The sequence below is a fragment of the Malaclemys terrapin genome, chromosome 20 (genome assembly GCF_027887155.1).
Source record: "Malaclemys terrapin pileata isolate rMalTer1 chromosome 20, rMalTer1.hap1, whole genome shotgun sequence".
NCBI classification, from domain to species: Eukaryota; Metazoa; Chordata; order Testudines; family Emydidae; genus Malaclemys; species Malaclemys terrapin.
This window is the reverse complement of record NC_071524.1, coordinates 13315739-13330301: the sequence shown is the minus strand read 5'-3', so window position 1 is coordinate 13330301 and position 14563 is coordinate 13315739. Positions and strand designations below refer to the sequence as shown.

The 14563-nt window shown below is 53.5% G+C and overlaps 1 protein-coding gene across 1 annotated transcript; it reads left to right on the top strand.

The window, feature by feature from the left end:
- Positions 1 to 278: 278 nt before the first annotated feature.
- LOC128826464 (peptidoglycan recognition protein 1-like) lies at positions 279 to 14492 on the top strand. Its single transcript, XM_054009755.1, has 4 exons — positions 279 to 2192; positions 5069 to 5270; positions 12901 to 13019; positions 13518 to 14492. Exons 2-4 carry the CDS (start codon positions 5131 to 5133, stop codon positions 13694 to 13696), a joined length of 438 nt encoding a protein of 145 aa, XP_053865730.1. The 5' UTR covers positions 279 to 2192; positions 5069 to 5130; the 3' UTR covers positions 13697 to 14492.
- Positions 14493 to 14563: the final 71 nt, after the last annotated feature.

The window sequence follows — 14563 nt, the reverse complement described above, 5'->3', positions numbered from 1 at the left end:
TGTATGTCTGTATGCTGTTGGCTGAGTGATCACAACCCATGGAGGGGTTTGCTGCTTGTCATTAGCAAAGCATTGTGAGAGACAGCCCAGGGTGTATGTACAACCAGCCCACTTAATGATGTTTTATTTCACTAATGGAAAACCATTTTAAGATGCTGTTTTTTGTGCTTTTGTAATTGAATTCCAATTTGCATCCAAACGCAGCTTGTAAAAAAAAAAAAAACATCTAATTAATAAGAAATGAGTCATTTGCCGTAATGTAAATTAAGAATCTGAATAAATGTTTATCCAGCTATATAATTGTTTGAATAAATGCATATAGATATAACGTGTCCTGGTTATGACAAAAGGTACAAAATGTAATATAAAGGCTATATTTAGTTGCAAATCAACATGTTTAATGCTTACCAAGCAATGAAAATCAACCCTTTTTTTAGGAAAATAGCTCAAAGATACTAATGCAAAACAAGATTAAAATCAATGATTCAAACCAGGTTTTTCTCCCAGATGATTTAAACCAGGAATAAAATTGTTGATTGAAATCACATTGAATTGTATCAATCCACCTAGCTCAGGAGAGCTGGGGTCAATTTCCTGGCTCTGAAATGTACTCCTTGTTTGAGTAACTTAATCTCCCCTAAAAAAACAACAAGGAGTCCGGTGGCACCTTAAAGACTAACAGATTTATTTGGCCATAAGCTTCAGATACATCTGAAGAAGTGAGGTTTTATGCCCAAATAAATCTGTTAGTCTTTAAGGTGCCACCAGACTCGTTGTTTTTGTAGATACAGACTAACATGTCTACCCCCTGATACTTAATCTCCCCTGTGTCTCAGGTGTCTCCGGTGTGCATTGGTAAAAGAAGGGTAATAATCTGTCCTGCCTATTAAGATTGTAAACTGTCCATCGGCGCCCAGGAGCAGCAGGTGGGAGCTATGGGGAGACACGCACTGGATGGAGAGATCCTGGCACTGCGCAAAGTGTCGTTAATCCCACGTCGCGATGCCCCGTCAAACACCCCTCGGGGGTGAAATGTGGGTTGATTTTGCCAATGCCGAACCCTTCGCTCTGCGACAGCCCAGATCTCTGGCAGCCCCGGGAAGGGTCGGGGGCTGGCTGTGGGTGTTGCCAGGTAACCCCTCTTCTGTGCTTTGGGGGGTGCTATTAGGGCTCCGAAAGCAGATGGGGGGATCGGACCCCGCAGTTAGCTCCAGGCTGCACGGGACTGGGTGAGAGAAATGCCCATGAACAGCTGGCCAGGAGAAGGGGGATCCCGGAAAGCTCATTAGCAGGTGGGTTCACTGATTGGTTTAATGCATGTTCTCGGCAGTGCTGGCACCGTAAGCACCCAGGTGCTGCTTGGGGGGAGCTGGGCAGGGCCGGAGCTGTGGGGCTCACAGGGCTTGTAGCCTCTGAGGGGGTGGGAAAGCAACCGGCTCGGCCAGTCTGACTTGCTGGGGACAGCACAGTGCCAACAGGAAACCGGGCAGCCTGGAGCACCCGGCAGGAGGGAGAGCGAGGCGGGTCCCTGCCCACGAGAGGTAGTGCCTGGCATGCCAGGAGCCCAGGGCGGGTGCCCTTTAGGTTTGCCAACTCTCCAGAATTGGCCTGGAATCTCCAGGAATTAAAGATGACTCTTTAATTAAAGATTATGTCATGTGATTAAATCTCCAGGAATACGTCCAGCCAAAATTGGCAACTCTAGTGCCCTGGCCGGCCCACGGAGGGGCAGGACCGATGCAGTTGCCCTGAGCGGTGACACCATCATTGTCCCTTCCTCAGCTACACGGAGCTCCGGCCATCACCTAGCCTGGGACGGCTACAGCCCCCTCCCCCCCCCCCCGCTGTGCCATGAGGATAACAGCGCCTGGCGCTAGGGTTGCCAGGTGTTCGGTTTTTGATGGCAACGGCGGGTTGAAAAGGGATCCTGGCCACTCCGGTTAAAAGTTCAGTTGCCTCTTCAGGTCCAAGGAAGCTGCTGGCATCTCCCTCTGGCTCCTAGGCTTAGGGGTGTTCACGGGAGCTCGGCATGCTACTCCCCTGACCCCCAGCTCTGGCTCCACATCTCCCATTGGCTGGGAACTGCAGGGGGGCAGCACCGGCAGAGCAACGGCAGCGCGCAGAGCCGCCTGGCCACACCGCCGCCTAGGAGACAGAGGGAAATGCTGGCAGCTTCTCGGGTGCCGCCTGAGGTAAGCGCCAGCCAGAGCCCGCACTCCGAACCCCCTCCCATGCCCCAAACCCCTGCCCTGAGCTCCCTCCTGCACCGAAACTCCCTCTCGGAGTCCACACCCCAGACCCCTGCACATGCCCTGAGCTCCCTCCCGCACCCCACACCCCCTCCCGCACCCCAGCCCATCAGGGCCCTGATCTCGGTCACTGTGTGTCTGGGCAGCGCCTGGCGTGACGGCGAGACAGGAGGGGACAGACAGCACAGGGTGGGAGCGGCTACCAACAGGAGGCACCAGGACAGAGAGCGCCTGTCATGCCCTCGCCTGACCACTAGGTGGGAGCTGTGGGCTCAGATCCCTTCCCTGCCCCCGATCTCGGGCACCGTGTGTCTGTGCAGCGACCGGGGTAGCACAGAGAGCCTGGAGCACTGGGCCTGGGGCAAGATTTGAGGCCTGAACCAGAGGCTGTGAACCAAAGTCAGCCCATGGGTTAGAGCAAATGCTGACAGGTTTGCTGTGCAGTTCACGTACTCGGCAACGTTGTCACTAGTGTCCTAGGCACTAGAGATTTATGTAAATATAGCGTAGGTGGTACAAATACATTCAATTTAGTGCAAAATAAGATGGTTGGAGAAAATAATAAACAGGGGGTGTTTTGTCCAACATCTCAGGACCCAGGGGAGGTGACAGGTGAATGTGGTGACACACGGAAGGTGGGACGGAAGCTGCTTGTCTCAGTCTATTGCTCTCGGGTACCTCACCGTCAGTCTGTGTGTGGCCCAGTGGACAGCGGTGACTCCCGTCGCTGACTGACCCGCTCCTTGCCACGGGGCACTCGTGTTAGTGAACCTGTAACCATGGAGCCAGGGCACTAGGACTGTGCCTTCAGGGCAATGAACCTGGCCGAGGGTCTTTGTCACCAGACGACCGTGCTCTGGTCTGTCTTTATAAGTAGCATTGAGGTCTGCTGAATTCACATCCTGCCTTGTCTGCTCTTAGTGCTGACCTCAGTCACTGTGTGTCTGTGCAGCGCCCGGCGCGACGGGGCCCTGACCTTGGTCACTATGTGTTTGGGCAGCGTGTGGCCTGACGGGGCCCTGATCTCGATCACTGTGTGTCTGGGCAGCACCCAGCGTGACAGGGCCCTGACCTGGGTCACTATGTGTCTGGGCAGCGCCCGGCCCAATGCGGGACTGATGTTGGTTGGGACCTATAGGCCTTGCCTTACTGCAGCGGGAGCCGGGGCACACAGCGTTTTTGGATCGGTCGGAGCAGGAAATGGTGGCACGGACGGTGGCTGATGTGCTGTCCCCCTGCTGTGGCGTTCCCCAGCTCTCCAGGCCGGGCTGTGCTCTGTGCCCAGCCTTGCCCAGGTTGGGATGAAGGTTCTGCCCCCGGGATCGCGCTGCCAGGCCAGAATCGCTCCCTCCCACTCGGACGCAGTCTGTCGGCCCTGGTGCTGCTACAGACCCCCGAGCCCTGCTGCACGAGCTCGGCTTCATCTTAACCAACCGCAGCCCCTGGCCTGGCACCTGGGGGTGGACCTGTCCCTGCAGAGCTAGAGATGCCCCTCGGCTTCAGTCCAGCCCATCCCTCCATGAGGCAGGGCTGGGTCGTCCCCTGCCGCCCGTTCCCAGAGCCCTAGTGTTCATCGGCCCAAGGGACAAGACCCCTGGCCCTGCCCAAGGGGAGCCGATCCCAGGTCGCACACCTCCCGCCCAGGCCGTGTCCCCTGCCAGCCCAGCTCAACCCGAACTGCCCTGGTGCAACCAAGAGCCAGAAAGGGCCAGCTCCCAGCATGCAGAGGGGCAGTGAGCTGAGGCTCTGTGGGGAGGGCAGGGGAAAGGGGGCTGGGGAGGGGGAGAGCAGGGGCAGAGGTGGGGGTGGGGGGGAGCAGTAACAACACTAGCTGGTCCCCCAGCTCCCACCAAGGCCCCGTCAGCAGGATTCGTTCTGGGAATGTCCCTGCAGCCAAGAAATCGCCCCTGGATCAGAGCAGGGCCCATCTACCCCGGTGTCCCGGCTCCAGCAGTGGCCAGTGCCAGATGCTCCAGAGGGAGGTGACTGACACCCCCTAGTGGCCCATGATGGAATAACCCGGCTACAGGGCAATTTCCTTTCTGTTCCCATCAGTTAATGGCCCCCAGCCCTGGGGCGGGAGCCCGTCCAGTCCCACGCTGGCTGTTCTCGTTCTCCATAGAAACCTCTGATCCGTTGCTGGATCCTGCTCGTGGCCCAGTGACAGCCAGTGGCAGCGAGTTCCACAGGCCGATTGTGCCCAATGAGCCTTTTCTCAGGGTCGGATGCTCTGACCTTCCAGTTTCTGGGGCACTGGGCTCCATCCTGGTCACCCCGACTCGGAAGTTCCTGGCAGAGGGGCAGGGGGGTCAGCAGTGGGAGACCTGAAGGATCAGGGGCCTCCCGGATGCAGAGAGAGCGGAAAGGCTGCTGGGCAGCGGAGCCCGGCAGTGGAGAATACAAGTGACCGGAGGGGGCAGAGGAGACAGACGGGTTCTGAGCCAAACACCCTGGGTGGGAGCTTCCCCAGCCCAGGGTGAGTTCAGAGCACCAGCCCCACCTGCCATCTCCAGTCCAGCCCTTGTTTGGCCTCCCTCCAGCCCGGCCTGGCTCCCCGTTCACCCCTTTGCTGCCGGGGCGGGTGCTGCTGCACGGCGAGCAGGCTCCCGGCCAGGCCTGTCTCCAGTCCTGTCACATTTAACGCAGGGCTGCGTGTCCTCCCTGCGCCGTGCTGGGCCTTTGCTGGCCTGTCCCCCAACCCCATTGCCGCAGCCCCACTCAGAGCACCAGCCCTGGGCCCGATCCTGCTGCGTGGGCTGGGGCAGGTGGGGGGCAGCCACATTAACCCAGCCCTTTCTCCCCTCCCCCGCATGGCACAGGCTGCCCCCGCATCATCTCACGCCGACAGTGGGGGGCCCAGCCCCCAAGAAGCAGGGTCCCTATGAGGACCCCAGTGCCCTACGTCATCATCCACCACACGGCAGGGAATCCCTGCACCTCACAGGCCTCCTGCAGCCGGCAGGTCAGGGGCATCCAGAACTACCACATGGACACCCGGCGCTGGCCCGACATCGGCTACAAGTGAGTACGGCAGGGTGGGGCGGGGGCCTCCACAGAGCTGAGGGGCATATGCCCCTAGGAGGCCATGGGGGGCAGGAGGGGTGAAATGGGGGTTATACAGACCCTCCCTTCCATCGGGGGGGGGGAAGCACCCTGTGAAGGGGGGGCTGAGGGATGATGGGGAGCCAGGGGAGGTGCTGAGACTTGGAAGTGCGGGAACTGGATTTAGGCTGGGAAGGGCCAACCCAGTAGTTCCTGATCCTGTTTCTCAGGCAGTTCCTCAGCAGTTGGCCCTCCATGTGCCCCCCCCGCCATGCCCTGCCCAAGTGCTGGTGCCCTGTCCCATCCCTCGCCCCACCCCAGCAACTGCCGCACATGCTCCTGCCCCTCCCCCAGGCCGGGACCCAGGGGGGCTGGAACACGGGACCAGGCTGGGCTGTGGCTCCAGACCCTCCCCCAAGTCCTGCCCCCCCATGAGTCACTGGGGGAGGGGGGCAGGTGGAAAACGTGGTAGGTGCAGAGATGTGTTTGCACCCCCAGCCCTCCCAGCACTGCGAGCCCTGCCTGCCCTGGAGGGGGACGGGGGTGTGACAATGCGGTTCTGGCGGAACCCAACTGAGAGTGCCAACTCAGGACAAATTGCTCAAATAGGGCAGCTACAGCCCCAAGGCCGGGGTTTTTCCACCTCTAAGGCAAACCAAACCAGCCAGACTAAGACTTCGGTCTCACCCCACTGGCTAACCGCAAGTCTCACAAGCAATCTCCTAAGACACTCCAGTTTCCCAGTATTACCACCAGTGCCACACGTTATGGGGACAAATGGTTATAAAACCAATACCCCAGTAAAAGAAAAAGGTTCTCCTGATCCCAAAGGACCAAGCCCCAGACCCAGGTCAATATATAAGTTAGACCTTACCCACAAATCACGCTACTGCCAATCCTTTAGAATCTAAAATCTAAAGGTTTATTCATAAAAGGAAAAAGATAGAGATGAGAGTTAGAATTGGTTAAATGGAATCAATTACATACAGTAATGGCACAGTTCTTGGTTCAGGCTTGCAGCAGCGATGGAATAAACTGCAGGTTCAAATCAAGTCTCTGGAATACATCCCCAGCTGGGATGGGTCATTCAGTCCTTTGTTCAGAGCTTCAGTTTGTAGCAAAGTCCCTCCAGAGGTAAGAAGCAGGATTGAAGACAAGATGGAGATCAGGCATCAGCCTTATATAGTCTCTTCCAGGTGTAAGGTCACCTCTTTGTTCTTACTGTGGAAAATTACAGCAAAATCGAGTCTGGAGTCACATGGGCCAGTCCCTGCATACTTTGCTGAGGTACAAGGCGTATCTGCCTTCTCTCAATGGGTCCATTGTATAGCTGATGGTCCTTAATGGTCCATCAAGCAGGCTAGGCAGAGCTAATCTCAGCTTGTCTGGGATGTCCCCCAGAAGCATAGCATAAGTTTGCCATACAGACAGTATAGAGCCAATATTCATAACTTCGACTACAAAACTGATACATACATATAGACAGCATAATCATAACCAGTAAACCATAACCTTGTCCTAGACACCCCATTTGACCCCCTTTATACAAGATTTGGGTGCCACTACAGGACCTTGGTTGCAACAATGATCTATATGGTCCCAGTTTATGTCAATAACGTCACACCCCCAACGCAAAATTGATGCAGGAAGGGATGACACAAACATCACTGACTGCATCCCAAGAGCTCCCCATCCTGGGTTCTGTCTCACTACAGCTAGTATTGGGTTAGAAGCCGTACCAGTGTATAACAGAAATGGTTTATCAAAATCATGTTCAACCACATGATTGAACCTCTTTACAAACTCAAGGTAACACTTAGTTAGAACAATAGTGGATTGGATCTGCTCTGGCAGCATGGTTCCTGTATGTGCCATGTGATCTTGCCAAGAGCTAAAGAAGACTGCTACTTTATCCATACAAGCTCGGGCAAATGTTTGGAACCCAATTAACATCGAATAAATGCAGATATTAATGTTCTTCATAGTCCAGGAATCTTGGCATTTAGCCATGAAAGCAATATGGTAGTGTGCCTCAGTCTTCCTTTTCATACAGCACATTAGGTCTGGAATGTCTTTTCCCCTGTGAAAAGTTCCCATATTGTTTATAGGCATTACCTGTGAAACCCCAGTGTAACAAGGCCTTTTAACATAACGTGTGTTTTCATGTATTCCTTTTAACATGTCCCAGGGATTCTCCAAAAGATTAGGCACATTGTTAATTACAAAATTTAGCAATAACAACAAGTTCATTGCAAGTGTCCATCTACAGTCATGTTTGTCATGCCACACCTTTGGCTCAATACCATTGGAGTTGGGGCATTTTAGGGTTAACCTGTGGCTTCCCTTTGCAAAATTCAGCGTTCTCTTTCCTCCTTGTCCTGCAGGATCAAACCCCGATTTCTCTTGCTTAACAGAATTCACTGGCTGATGGGGTGGGCCCTCTGTGCTAACAGCTATTAGCAAGTCCTTCCTTTCCCAGCCAGGCAAGTAATTTGCACTACCCCAGACCAGAGCCAGTCCACCAGTTTTCATATTCGTAACTGCTATCATCTCCAAGGCTGGACTCTGTCTTAAAGAGATACCACACAAATCCAAAGAGTCTGCGGGTGAGAGTTTGCTTGCTCTCCCCCGCATCCTCAAGCATTTAGCCATAGAACTGCTCTGCTCTGACACATCAGTAACCAAATCTGTCCTCAAACCCTGAAGCACAAACTGCTCATTTAAAGAATCAGAAAGGAGACATTCCTGTTCCAACACCATTGTCTCCCCAACAAGTTGGCCCCACACAGCCACTCGGTTATAGGGATGCCTCAATTCCTTAACAACTTTTACTTCCTCTGAGACCTTCTCAAAGCTACCCACACTGGATCTTTTAAAAGGAAAGTCAGAGGATCCATTCACAACAGACAATTTTTGGCTGCTAGGAACTGAAACTTCCTTGATTAAATCACTCTCACACCCTTCAGTTGCAGGGAACTGCTTCCACCGAGTACCATGAGGATTCCTTTCTCCAGGAGCTTTTCTAAGCAGCAATTCACCCCTCACAGAAATTCCGCCCTTACCCTCTTCACCTAGGGCTTGCTCTAAAGGCACACTTTCCTGAGCAACAACAGACTCTGTCTGGGTCTTACTTACATTCAGGATCACCTCTGGCCCATCAGGCAGATCTCTACACAATCCCCTTTCAGGTGAACCCATAGGCTTCCTAGTTAAAAGGTTAGAAATACTTCCCTTCTCTTTGCCACACACCAGCTTAGGAATTTTTTCCTTTTTGCTACAAGTTGTTAAACTGTCCGTAGGTAACACAACCAAATTACCTTTCTGCTCTCCTTGTGCCCTGGCTAGGGTATCACCCGGATCAGACAGAGTTGTTACACCCTTCTCCAACCACACATGAGCAACAGGCCCAATACAAGCATCAGAATTGTCTGGTCTCTGGGATTTTGCTAAGACACTAACTGGATGCAACCTAGCTACGGTGCCATTCTCCCCAGCAGATGCAAACTTAGGACCATTCCCTTCCTGGGCTTTAGTTGAATCCAGAACCAACTCTGAGACAACTAAATTACTCTCAACCATCATAGGCCGAAAGGCACCTTCTGTCTGCTCCACAGACAAAAAAGAGCATTTTTCTTTACTGGACATATAGTTTGGGATTTCATTTCCCTTGTCCCAGCACACAGGGCTGTTCACAGACAACTGCTTGGAGACTGGGGTAGCTTCCTCCATAGGCAAGTCAATACCCCTGACAGACACAGGCACATTTCCTTCACTGTCACTATTCTTCGCACAGGAAACAGACAAGGTATAGGGACACTCATCTTCCACTCTCCTTGCCTTCCCAAACTGCTGACTAGATAAAGCCATCAGCTCACAAGACTGCCTAGGCTCATCCAAAATCTCCTTGTTCTCCTCTCCCTTCGCTTGATCTAATTCCAGATTTACTTCTGAGACATTAGATAGATATTCAGAAACTCCATTCACAGCCAAACAGCTACTTTCCAAAGACAAACTTTTGGAGAAACCCTCCATAGGCACAACCTTAGGATCAATCCTCTCTTGTGCCTGGTTTGTATTAACTTGACTGACCATAGCTTTAATATCATTTCCAATCATAATATCCTTAGGGATTATGTCTTTTACTCCCACAACCATGGTGCCCTCCAATCCCTTCCATTTCAGGTGGATTTTAGCCAAAGGCACCCTGACAAAATACTTAGATAAGGCTACAACAGTTACATCTTCACCTGGCAAATAATCTTCCTTCCTGACCAGACTTGCTTTAACCAGAGTAATATCTGCTGCGGTGTCCCTCCATGCCATACACCTCACTCCATTTACTTCTGCACTGCTAATAAACTCTGCATTATTTCCCCCATATTTAGCTCTAATGTGAGTTTTAAGGTCAGATTCTTCCGAGACCACAGAAACAGCATTTGCACACAGGGCACCAATGCTGGGCTCTGTGTGGCTTGCCTGTGAGTTTACAACAACAGGGTTAGCATTGGCCGTGGCATTTGGGGTTGCTGGTTTTGGGCTGCCCTTCAGTGTCGGGCAGTCTGGTCTCATGTGGCCCAGCATACCACAGTGATAGCATGTAACCTGTTCCGTCCTGGGATGTGAGTTCCTACCCCCCGGACCCCCTTGAACTCCTTTAGAAGAGTCAGGTTTATTTTTAAATCCTTCCCTCCTCTTGAACTGGGGAGAATGGTGATCAGTTTTCCCCGGGGTTTTACACCCTTCTCGAGCCCTGTTTTGGGTATGGGCATCCGCAATCTCTGCTGCCCGTAGGACTGACTCAGGGTCCCTGTCACACACAGCTGCTCTCACATTGTCCGGCACAATGTCTAAGAACTGTTCCAAAGTTATTAAATCCAGCAGTTTTTCAAAACTCCCATGAACCTTGGCTCCCATAACCCACTTTTTAACAAAACCCATCAGCTTATGAGCACATTCTACAAAAGTACAATCCTTAGACATTTTAAACTCTCTAAACTTAACTCTGTAAGATTCAGGAGTAACCTTGAACCGCCTTAACACAGAATCCTTAAACCGCTCATAATCTAAGGCTTCTTGTTCCCCCAAGTCATTAAACACCTCCCTGGCTTTTCCAGTCAGTCTGGTCAGCAGGACAGGCATTCGCTGACCCTCAGGGATCTGGTACAGATTGCAGAGGCGTTCAAAGGTAGACAAAAACTCCTCTATATCCTCAGTATCATTGTAAATGGGACACATCCTTTCCCAGTTTTTCTCATGGTGGGGGGGAATTGGAGTACCAGGTGGGGATGACTTTCTCCGCTCTTCCATTACTTGGAGCTGAAGTCTGGCCGTCTCCTGTTCCATCCTGTGAGTCTCCTGCTCAGCAGCGAGCAGCTCTAGACGTCCCTTACGAGCTCTCTCTTCTCTCTCATCAGCCTCCTTCTTTCTTTGATCGGCTTCTTTCTCTCTCTCTCTTTCTAATTCTGCTATTTTTTGCTTCTCCAGCAATCGAAGATCTGCTAGCTTCTGTTCATGCTCAAATTGCAGTTTACTTGTCACCCTTTGCATCCTAATTTTTTCTGCATCTTCTGCAGCCTCAGGTAAGGGCTGTGCTCTTGCCCCCTGATCACTGGCTATTAACAGATTTCTCAGTTCTTCCTTTGTAGCTTTCTTTCTAAAGCATATCCTCTTTTCTGAACACAAATTTTCCAGGGCTTTTTTGCCAAGTCCCTCATATGCTCTTTGCTCAGCCATTGCAGCAGTTCTTTAACCAACAAAACTCTCAATCCCAAAACTCAAATTTGGACAGCGTGGTGTTCTGACCCAAAGCTTAATTGACCTGGTTCTGTGGATCCAAGCACGACTACGCCACTGTGACAATGCGGTTCTGGCGGAACCCAACTGAGAGTGCCAACTCAGGACAAATTGCTCAAATAGGGCAGCTACAGCCCCAAGGCCGGGGTTTTTCCACCTCTAAGGCAAACCAAACCAGCCAGACTAAGACTTCGGTCTCACCCCACTGGCTAACCGCAAGTCTCACAAGCAATCTCCTAAGACACTCCAGTTTCCCAGTATTACCACCAGTGCCACACGTTATGGGGACAAATGGTTATAAAACCAATACCCCAGTAAAAGAAAAAGGTTCTCCTGATCCCAAAGGACCAAGCCCCAGACCCAGGTCAATATATAAGTTAGACCTTACCCACAAATCACGCTACTGCCAATCCTTTAGAATCTAAAATCTAAAGGTTTATTCATAAAAGGAAAAAGATAGAGATGAGAGTTAGAATTGGTTAAATGGAATCAATTACATACAGTAATGGCAAAGTTCTTGGTTCAGGCTTGCAGCAGCGATGGAATAAACTGCAGGTTCAAATCAAGTCTCTGGAATACATCCCCAGCTGGGATGGGTCATTCAGTCCTTTGTTCAGAGCTTCAGTTTGTAGCAAAGTTCCTCCAGAGGTAAGAAGCAGGATTGAAGACAAGATGGAGATCAGGCATCAGCCTTATATAGTCTCTTCCAGGTGTAAGGTCACCTCTTTGTTCTTACTGTGGAAAGTTACAGCAAAATCGAGTCTGGAGTCACATGGGCCAGTCCCTGCATACTTTGCTGAGGTACAAGGCGTATCTGCCTTCTCTCAATGGGTCCATTGTATAGCTGATGGTCCTTAATGGTCCATCAAGCAGGCTAGGCAGAGCTAATCTCAGCTTGTCTGGGATGTCCCCCAGAAGCATAGCATAAGTTTGCCATACAGACAGTATAGAGCCAATATTCATAACTTCGACTACAAAACTGATACATACATATAGACAGCATAATCATAACCAGTAAACCATAACCTTGTCCTAGACACCCCATTTGACCCCCTTTATACAAGATTTGGGTGCCACTACAGGACCTTGGTTGCAACAATGATCTATATGGTCCCAGTTTATGTCAATAACGTCACAGGGGGCCACAGAGCCCCTGGCAGGGGGAGATTGGGAAGGGGCTGAGGGAGTCCCTGAAGAACAGGGGATGGGAAGGGGGCAGTCATGGAGCTGGTGACGGGTGGGAGGACCACTGGGAGCCCCTGGGCCATGCCAGGAACTCGGTCGACAGACGCCGCGCAGCCTGGGCCCTGCTCGTCTCTGACACTGCCCCATGCCGGTGTTATCAACACCTTTCCGTGGGGCCGGCCTGACGCCCCGCAACGAAAACCTGGGCGGAGATTTTGCTCCGTGAAATGTTTTGAGATGGCGACGTCGGGGGATGGAAACCCAGCTGGGAATTTCCCGCAGGGCGGCGGGTCCCAGCGCTGTTCTCCTGCCCCACATCTGGGCCGGCTACAGCCCTCCCTCGCCCCCCAGCTGTGTCCAGGTGGGGCCCAGGGCTGCTTCCATAAGGGGCATTACACAAAACGCCATCTAATGGCCAAACAGTGCAATACAGGTTCCCCCCCCATTCCAGTCCCTTTCCTCAGTGGGTCTTTAGCTGCATGGCAGAGGATTGAGCTTCTAGCTCTGAGGGTCCCAGGTTCAAACCCGGGCAGGGCCAGCGACGACCCTGGGGGAGCTCCCGGGAGCGATGGGGAGGAGAGGCTGCGGCCGACGTGCCTGTACGGGGTCTCACACTGCGCTCCGCCTGCAGCTTCCTGATCGGCGAGGACGGCAACGTCTACGAGGGCAGAGGCTGGAGCACCGTGGGGGCCCACGTCATGTACTGGAGCGCCAAGTCGCTGGGATTCAGCTTCCTGGGCAACTTCTCCAGTACGTGGGTCCCGCCCCAGTCTTTGTTTCTAAGGTGTTTCCAGCAGCCATCCTGGGCCGGGATTCCGTGAAGAACGAGCGTTGATGATGTCACTCCCCTGCCTTAAATAGCCTTACAAATGGTGGGAATCCTTTGGGCACTCACCATGTGCCCCCTCCCAGCTGAGAGCTCGGGGGCGGGGGTTGGGATTCAGCGAGAGATCTGCCCCTGGGCTAACCCAGCTCGCTTCAGCGCCATCCCGCCAGGCTCTGCCACAGTCGAGCTCCCCTTGCCTGGGGCACAGGGCCAGGAAAGGGGGGGAGGGACCTTGGCTAAGCAAATGCAGCTGAGCGGGGGGGATGCATTACCTAAAGGGTGGGGGGGAGTGACACTTACATGGCCAATGGAGAGCGTGGGCAGAGGGGGGTTATTTATTCAGGCCACAGTCACATCCCCTGGGCAGCAGAGAGGGGCCGAGGGCCAGGGTGAGATTAACACGGGGCTGTTCTGTCCTGCAGGCAGAGCCCCCAACGCTGCCGCCCTGAACGCCGCCAAGAGCCTGATCCAATGCGCCGTCAACAGGGGCTCCCTAAGCAGCAGCTACACCCTGAAGGGGCATCGCAACGTGAGCCAGACCGACTGCCCCGGGAACGCCCTCTACAATGTCATCACCCAGTGGCCCAGGTTCAAAGCCTGAGTCCCTGCAGCCTCGGGGCAGCCCCTGCGCCCATCACTGACCCCGCCTGCGGCTTCTGCCTGCCCAAGCAGCACCTCCGCCCCCCAGCAGGGGGCAGCCTCGTGCTTCCTGCCCACCTGCTGCCTCCTGGGGCCTGGAGAGCAGGGATCTGAGAGTTGGGGTTACGCTCCCGTCTCCCCTGGGCTCTGCTGCCGTCACCCCAGGGGGCTCAGATTTCTAATGGTGCCTTGGAGCCAACTGCCTCCCCCAGGTGGCTTCCTGCGGCAGAGGCCAGGCCTAGCCCCTCGCTCCCGCCCAGAACGGACACGTCGGCTCAGCCCGGGTCCACACACAGCCAGGCCCAGGGTCTGACAGCATCCAGGGGGTGGGGCCAATCCTCAGCCGAGCTCCATGGCGACGGCCCTGCCAATCCCTGGGCAGCTCAGGGAATGTCGCCTCCATTCCCGTGTTAAACGTCTGAGCAATTCTCACTTCCAGAGTCAAACCCTCCTCTGCCCCCAGCCCCCGACATCTGCAGCAAATTCAGCTGGACTCCCCCAGAAATTGGTCGCTATTTACCCCACCCCACAAAGGGAACCCCAGTGTCCCTGAGCCCTGACCCGCAGCTCGGCCTGGCCCCTGCAGGGGCTGGCTCTCAAAGCTTTCAGCCCCAGCCCCTTTCGCTCTGACAGTCCATTCCCGCCAGCCTCTCACCGAGGGGGGGCGAAGTGTTTGGATCTTCACGCGGCAGGTGCCTGGGAAGGACCCGGCGGGTGGTTCGCAGAGACCCACAAAGGGGTTTTAATTCAAGTGCGATTTGCCTCTAACCCAGCACCCCTGCGGCTTAGGGCTTGCTTTGCTTGGGAGCTTCTGAGCAGTGACAATAAA

What these genes read in the sequence shown, in the direction of transcription:
- LOC128826464 (XM_054009755.1), top strand. Translation starts at nt 5,131, where the DNA reads ATGAGGACCCCAGTGCCCTACGTCATCATCCACCACACGGCAGGGAAT. An exon ending in TGGCCCGACATCGGCTACAA is followed by an intron (nt 5,271 to 12,900) that starts GTGAGTACGGCA and finishes CTCCGCCTGCAG; the next exon opens with CTTCCTGATCGGCGAGGACG. An exon ending in CTTCCTGGGCAACTTCTCCA is followed by an intron (nt 13,020 to 13,517) that starts GTACGTGGGTCC and finishes TCTGTCCTGCAG; the next exon opens with GCAGAGCCCCCAACGCTGCC.